The following is a 7,792-nucleotide window of genomic DNA, read 5'->3' on the forward strand; positions in this document are numbered from 1 at the left end:
TTATACATTCTTGAAAAGCCAAGACTTTTGTCAACGCACGCTTTGATGTATAATTTGTATGAGTTGCCACCCTTGCGACCACAGGGACATGTGGTAAACCACCAGCCCTGTGCTGTTTGTAGACTGTGCTGTGTTGTTGGAGGGCTGGAAGGCTGTTGCTGTGCTCCGGGTATTTTCCTGGCAGTTTTTATCATCTTTTCAGTGGCATTAGGATGTCTTTGGCCAGCTGCTATGGTATACTGTGTGGCTGCTAAGGTGCTGCAAGGCAGATGCTATGCTTTTCCTGACGGTTGCTATGCTGTTGCTAGGTGGTTCCTATGGTGTTCTTGATGGTTGCTAGGGCGTTGCTAGGTGGTTGCTATGGTGTTCTGGGTGGTTGCTAGGGCGTTGCTAGGTGGTTGCTATGGTGTTCCTGATGGTTGCCATGATGTTGCTAGGTGGTTGCTATGGTGTTCTTGATGGTTGCTAGGGCGTTGCTAGGCGGTTGTTATGGTGCTCTGGATGGTTGCTAGGGCCTTGATAGGCTGTTTCTATGGTGTTCCTGATGGTTGCTAGGGTGTTGCTAGGCAGTTGCTATGGTGCTCTGGGTGGTTGCTAGGGCGTTTCTGTGCGGTTGCTATGGTGTTCTGGGTGGTTGCTAGGGTGTTTCTGTGGTGTCCTGATGGTTGCTAGGGTGTTGCTAGGCAGTTGCTATGGTGTTTTCGACGGTTGCTAGAGCATTGCTAGGTGGTTGCTATGGTAGTTAAGGTGGTTGCTAAGGTGTTTGGGGTCCATGCTATGGACTTCCATTAGTGTTTGGGGTCAGTGCTGGGATGCATTGGCTGGGCCACTTTTTTTTAATTTTATTTTTACACAGAGGCCAATAAAATAACCTGACTCGGGGGTTAAATGGGACGCTCGGTCAGGAACCGGAACCCAGAAATTTTTTTTGTCTGGCCTAATAATAATGTCATAGGTTTTTTCGAAACTGTGGTAGGAGTAGCGAACTGAAATTCGCTATAAGAAGAAGAAGAAGAAGAAGAAGAAGAAGAAGAAACATGCAGGATAACAATAGTGACTCGGTGCTGCCCCGAGGCACTAAATATTATTGAACATAGGGAGCTTTAAATTTGTCAGATAACATCATGACACAGACACCACCCTACCAGCCGTGCTGTGTCCTCAGCTAAGCTCAGTAAACTGTCAGGTTAACACAGGTGTGAAAAGGAAAACAGGTCACATGACTTAATACGACAGAAAAAGCAAAATTATGTTATTCAAGAAACACGTCATGGGTAATATTACAGAGTTACACCTTTTTAAGTTAAATGATGATGGTGTGTGTGTGTGTGTGTGTGTGTGCAGGGCCAGAGTTCTGGTGCTCCATCTCATACTTCGAGCTGGACGTCCAGGTGGGTGAGATGTTCAAGGTGCAGTCCAGCTGTCCGGTGGTGACGGTGGACGGCTACGTGGATCCGTCAGGAGGGGATCGCTTCTGTCTGGGCCAGCTGAGCAACGTGCACCGCACCGCCGCCAGCGACCGCGCCAGGTAACACATATACACCTGGACACTGCGCTCCCAGTGTTCAGGTGTCACCTGGGTGAGACCTGAACACTGCGCAGGTACGCCAGGTGACACCCAAACGCTGCACCAGGTGACACGTGAACGCCATTTTTGGAGACACCTGAACCTGGTATTGGTAGTAGTAGCATGGAACAGTATTAACAGTAGTAGTAGTAGTAGTAGTAGTAGTAGTGGTAGTATTAGTATTATTGGCATTAATATTAACCAAAAAAACAACCAGCCCAACTGGAGACACTGCTTCAACACAATTCTTGATTGACAGGCTGCTTCACATGAATAATATTAATGGAACTAAGTAATTCGTGCCGGGTGACACCTGTAGTATCAGTAGTATTTGTAGTAATTGAGGTAGTATTCTGTCTGGTGGTATTATAGAAAGGGTATCAGGTATTATTATGACTGTTATTAATGGTAAACGTAGTCACGCCACTGGTGTGTCTTTGTTCTTTATTCTAATGAAGTGACTTTAGCCCCGCCCTCTGCTCTGTCCAGGCTCCACATTGGTCGGGGGGTGCAGCTGGAGTGTCGGGGCGAGGGCGACGTGTGGATGCGTTGCCTTAGCGACCACTCTGTCTTCGTCCAGAGCTTCTATCTGGACCGCGAGGCGGGCCGGGCGCCGGGCGACGCCGTGCACAAGATCTACCCCGGAGCCTGCATCAAGGTGTGTGTGTGTGTGTGTGTGTGTGTGTGTGTGTGCGTGCGTGTGCGTGTGCGTGTGCATGTGTGTGTGTGTGTGTAGGTGTATCTGACCTGTGTGTCTCTCAGGTGTTCGACCTGCGGCAGTGCCACAGGCAGATGCAGCAGCAGGCGGTGGCGGCTCAGGCAGCAGCAGCAGCTCAGGCCGCCGCGGTCGCTGGTTCGATTCCCGGGCCAGGCAGCGTGGGCGGGATCGCTCCTGCTGTCAGTAAGTACCTGTCTCTCCCTCTGGACCTGTCTCTGTGTGTGTGTGTGTGTGTGTGTGTGTGTGTGTGTGTGTATATGTGTATCTATCTATCTGATAGATAACCATACACACTCTCTAATAGATAGATAGAGATATTATAAATCTGATTTTTATGTTTCCAAATTTTAAAAAAATAAATAAAAACCCCTTTAAAAGTCTGTTGTGTTTCTCTCTTTCCCTCTTTGCTCCTCCTCTTCCTCCTTTTGTTTTCCTTCCTTCCTCCTTTTTCTTTCTGTGTGTGTGTGTGTGTGTGTGTGTGTGTGTGTGTCTCGCCCCGCAGCGCTGGCAGCGGCGGCCGGCCTGGGCGTGGACGACCTGCGGCGGCTGTGCATCGTGCGTCTGAGCTTCGTGAAGGGCTGGGGCTGCGACTACCCGCGGCAGAGCATCAAGGACACCCCCTGCTGGCTGGAGGTGCACCTGCACCGCGCCCTGCAGCTGCTCGACCAGGTGCTGCACACGCTGCCGCCCGGAGAGCACGCGCTCTGACCCCGCCCCGCCACTGTGTGTGTGTGTGTGTGTGTGTGTGTGTGTGCACGCGCGCGTGTGTGTGAGTACCTTTTATACACGTGTTGGCCTTAGAAATAGAATTGGATAGAATGGGCACTGAATGGAGAATTCTAGCACTGCCAGTGAACCTGCTAACCTTAACCTGCTGTGAACTGAAGGCCATGCCGGTTCTGCCCAGTTCTATTTCTATGGTGTTGGCATATTTTTGTGTGTGTGTGTGTGTGTGTGTGTGTGTGCACGCGTGCAAATGCAGAAGACAATCAATGTGGAGTCAAAGCCTCAAACTTCAGTCGAGGATTTTAACTTTAAATCTCCTTCTGGTCTGTTGGCGCATCACATCTGCGTCGCTAAGCGTTCTATTGGACGGTGATGACATCATATCCTGTTTACTCTGACATCATCATCACGCCAACAACCAGCTGGATAATTTCTGATAATTTCCTGATCATGAACAGAGCATAACGACGCTTCTGGGTTTGAAACATATCAGAGCTTTAATCAGACTCTCTCCTGAGTCCTGTGTGTGTGTGTGTGTGTGTGTGTGTGGGTGGGTGTGGGTGTGGGTGTGTGTGGGCAGGAGGGTGTAAATTTTCTTGTGTTAACCCTTTGAAACCAGAACAAATTCACTGGATTTCTTTCAAAATGGGAAAAGGTGATCAAGAAATGAGCAAGAAACGAGTGAAAAGAAAACGACCACAAAATTGCCAAAAAAGCCTCGGCAGAAATCCAAAGAAAATACTGAATTTTGCTCGGAGCATAAAATCAGAACCTCTCGGAGGATTTGCTGGTTTCAGAGGGTTCCTGCAGGTCCAGTCTGGATTTCTCCTGTTCTACATTTTATCCTGAAGTTCAGTTTTCCAGCTTTAGCCGCAGAGACACGATGGGAAGAGCCGACTCAGAGCAGGAATTATTTATTATGGAATGAAATGTTCTTTATAGCTTTGTGTTATTTACTGTTCTGACGCTCAGTGCCATGTTTGGCCCGCCGGCCTCACAGCTGGACGGCTGATTATCATCTTTATTTTTACGTCCAAAGGGGCTTTTTCACTGAACGTGTGGCCGAGTCGCTGCTTTCAGCTTTGCCCATTAAAGTTTTCTGATGAAAAACAAACGACCGTCTCTCTGCTTCCTTTACCTTTCTTCACTCCTCTTGTTTGAAAGGAGGCAGCCAGGAGGGGATCGAACCTGTGACCTCCTGGTAACCACATTATATCGTTTTTTTGTCTTATTGCTTTTGCTTCCAAAGTTATGAATAAAATGACATCATTACAGTCATTTCACAACCAGTAAGAATATTCAAATACACTTATAAGCTGTTTATGTCGAGTAACTCTTAAAAATGAGAGCAGTATTGCTGCTACCGTCTACAACACGGAGCATGAAACCCGATCTTTCTAATTAAACAACATAAACAACATAAACAAAATATTCATCATCAGAAATAAACAAAGCAAACAGCTTGAAAACAGGTGACGAGCAGAGGAGCCGAGGTCTGAGCTGGAGACAGACGGAAACAGACAGGCATCAGGGGGGCGGAGCTACAGCAGACAGACAGACAGACAGACAGGTCGGACAGACAGACAGGTCAGACAAACAGACAGACAGACAGGTCAGACAGGTTGGACAGACAGACAGAGGCAGAAAGCAGGTTTCACCTCAACCGCCCAAAACGAAGAGACAAAATGCAGCCGAGTTTTATTCTGCAGAGGAAACACGTCTGTCACCTCAGTTCACACACACACACACGCACACACGCACACAGGAAGTGCAGTGGGCCAAACGCTGTGTAGCATGACAGAGGGGTGTGTCAGTCTAAACCAGGGGTCCCCAAACTACGGCCCGCGGGCCAGACCCGGCCCGCCTAAACAATTGGACTGGCCCACTTTACGATCCCAGACAATCCCTCTAAACATCACCATTTTTTTTTCATGATTTCCCAAAACTGAATAAATACCACACATAGCAACACAAAACTGCTTTGCAATCATGTTGTAACTAGAATATCCGCTGGAAAAAAATATGTTTTCATGGACTGATAGTTATACTTCTGCCGACTTCTCAGTCATTTTTAATCTAACAGGTGCCGTGACAACGACTCAGCAGCACAGATGATTTTTATCTACAACCAACTTATATTAACAGTTATATTTAAATACAGGCTACTGCTTTCCAGTGTCGGCACCACAACAAACATCTGTCTTTTCATTCACTGTCACTCCAATTTAACGTCAGCTCCGATTAATGTCGCTGAGCAGCAAAAGTAAGGACAGTAAACAGTCACATTAAGGCTGAACAGAGTTATAGAATCACCTTTTCAAGCTGTTATCAATTTACCTCTGAAATAAAGACAACAGTTTTCCCAGATGTGTTGATTTATTAAATGTTCATTTCAATGTACAGATGCAAACAAATTGACAAATTAATTAAATCAATGGCCTAGGAAACACATAAAGAATAAACAAATTAATAACGATTAATAGGCTAATTAATAACTGATAACATTAACACATTAATAACAAGAACAAAGTTACAGCCGCACATCTCTGTGCAAAATCTGACAGGTATTGTCCGTGGTGCTGAACCCGCCTCAGCAGGTACTGTCCGTGGTGCTGAATCTGCCTCAGCCAGCAGGTACTGTCCCTGGAGCTGAATCTGCCTCCGCAGGTACTGTCCGTGGTGCTGAATCTGCCTCAGCAGGTACTGTCCGTGGTGCTGAATCTGCCTCAGCAGGTACTGTCCGTGGTGCTGAATCTGCCTCAGCAGGTATTGTCCGTGGTGCTGAATCTGCCACAGCAGGTACTGTCCGTGGTGCTGAACCTGCCTCAGCAGGTACTGTCCGTGGTGCTGAATCTCCTGAGGCATTTCATTCTCTTTATTATAGAAATTAAAGCTCCATAAAATTCACGGAGGATCTTGTTTAGCTCTTCTTTCCTTACAGCTGAGAAATCAGCTGTCTGCCCGGTGTTTGTCAGGTAGTCTTGTAGACATTTGACGGCCCAAGACGTTGACCGGGCCGTACTGGCTTCATTTCCTGACCTCTCCAGCTGATCCAGCTCTTCACTCGTCACTCTCGCGTATCTCTCCTTTTTCTGTTCTGTCTTGTCTTCCTCGTTCAGCCATTTATCCAAACTTAGGTCTCCAAATAAATCAAAACTGACAACAAAACAGTCCATTATGGGGGCAAACAAAGTTGACAGCAGCTTTTGATGCGGGTTTCAGCGAAACATTTCATGTTGCCATGGAAACATGGAAGCAATAAGATATAGACGATATATTTTCAGTGATGAGGTATTTTTTATGTGAGCACGGCTAGCCGTGCTGTCATGCCGGAAATTAAAGTTTACACAAAGAGCAGAAACAGCATGATGACCTAGCTTAGCATAAAGACTTGAAGTCTATGGGAGTCGTTAGCCTGGCTCTGTAACGTTTCAGCCGCTCTGAGGCTGTCTGACGCCCACAGTGCATCATGACGATCTGAAATACATGACTTGAATTTTTAAAAAAAAAATTAGGAGAAATTAATTTGATCTTCCTATACTACCTAGTTTTTGCTTCTTTGTTTGTTTGTTTTTAAATGGCTGTTGGACCCATGACATGGCACCATTTCTTCTAACATAATAATAAAGAAAGTGAAATTTATTACATTTTGAAAATAAGTCCAGCAGAGTCCAGCTGAGAGAGAGAGACAGAGAGAGAGAGGGAGAGAGAGAGAGAGAGAGAGAGAGAGAGAGTGCGTGTGTGTGTGTGTGTGTGGAGTGGTTTAATCTTTACACCCAATAAGGAAGTGGACTGTGATCCTCGGCTGTTCCTGGAACGCCGCACGGAACAGGCGACTGAAGGTAAACATCACACTGCTCGCATTTTAATTCACATTATTTCATTTCATCTTCATCGCAGTTTTTTAAACTTCTTTTAACTTACCACTTTTAGTCTTTAAGCTGATTTTTTTCCCATGTCACTTTAGATGTTGTTACTTAGTTTGTTTTTTATTTGAGTTTTCTGTGCACCACACCAGAGGAGCCGTTCACTCAGAAGAAAAAGGGAAATTAGAATATCAAATATGCTTTTAATGGTGAGGGCTTAAAATATTGATGTTTTTAAAAGGTTTCCATAAAGAACATTTTCCTACTTTTTGTTAAGGTGAGTCTAAAAGAATCTGTTCTGTACCTTTTTATGGAGACACAAGTCATTTCATCTGAAGAGACAGACTTCCTGCTGGAATGAAGCTGGAGGAGAAGATCCAGGTGCTGCAGTTCTGCTCTGCGGTTCTCAACACCGTCTTCCTGGTGAGAACACAAGAACACAAGAACACACTCCAGCAGCTGCTCTCTGTCCATGTTGAAACACATTTCTGTGGAAACCAACCCGACGTGTGGAGGAGCTAAAGGAGTTTGGCTCCTCGTGCCCCAAACTGAGCTAGGCTCCTTAACGTGAGTGGAGGCCTCAAGAAAACCACCACAAATAAACGTTTTTGCTAAATTTATTGTAAATTAGATTGAATTATTATCCATCCGTGATCCATCTGTGATTGAATGAATTAGATCTGGAAGCCCTTAGCTTCAGCGCTGGTGGAAATGTTTTGAAAGTCCTATTTTACATGTTAATTATGTTGCAATTCTGTCTTTATTATGAACACGGTGCTCAGGAACAACAAGGCTTCTTGCCCAGAACAGACAGCAGGTCCATCATTTTGATTTATTTCACACTCGAGTTTCACTAAAATAACGTGACCTGAACCTGAACATAATTTTTAAATTTTTGACAGGTCACAACGGGTC

The 7,792-nt window shown here is 45.7% G+C and overlaps 2 protein-coding genes across 3 annotated transcripts in view; both read left to right on the plus strand.

The window, feature by feature from the left end:
• The window catches only part of LOC115374053 (mothers against decapentaplegic homolog 4-like), a 19,997-nt gene extending 15,881 nt beyond the window's left edge, over positions 1 to 4,116 (plus strand). For both annotated transcript variants that reach the window (XM_030072765.1, XM_030072766.1), the window contains 4 exons: positions 1,345 to 1,528; positions 2,057 to 2,225; positions 2,330 to 2,468; positions 2,788 to 4,116. In XM_030072765.1, the coding sequence (XP_029928625.1) occupies positions 1,345 to 1,528; positions 2,057 to 2,225; positions 2,330 to 2,468; positions 2,788 to 2,993 (698 nt within the window). In that variant the 3' untranslated portion in view covers positions 2,994 to 4,116. The remainder of the gene's footprint in view (positions 1 to 1,344; positions 1,529 to 2,056; positions 2,226 to 2,329; positions 2,469 to 2,787) is intronic.
• A 2,688-nt stretch (positions 4,117 to 6,804) lies between these two features.
• Positions 6,805 to 7,792, plus strand: part of LOC115373945 (CD82 antigen-like) — a 6,239-nt gene continuing 5,251 nt past the window's right edge. The window contains exons 1-2 of the mRNA XM_030072594.1: positions 6,805 to 6,853; positions 7,194 to 7,300. Coding sequence (XP_029928454.1) covers positions 7,235 to 7,300 — 66 coding nt within the window. The 5' untranslated portion in view covers positions 6,805 to 6,853; positions 7,194 to 7,234. The remainder of the gene's footprint in view (positions 6,854 to 7,193; positions 7,301 to 7,792) is intronic.

The sequence above is a fragment of the Myripristis murdjan genome, chromosome 16 (genome assembly GCF_902150065.1).
Source record: "Myripristis murdjan chromosome 16, fMyrMur1.1, whole genome shotgun sequence".
NCBI classification, from domain to species: domain Eukaryota; kingdom Metazoa; phylum Chordata; class Actinopteri; order Holocentriformes; family Holocentridae; genus Myripristis; species Myripristis murdjan.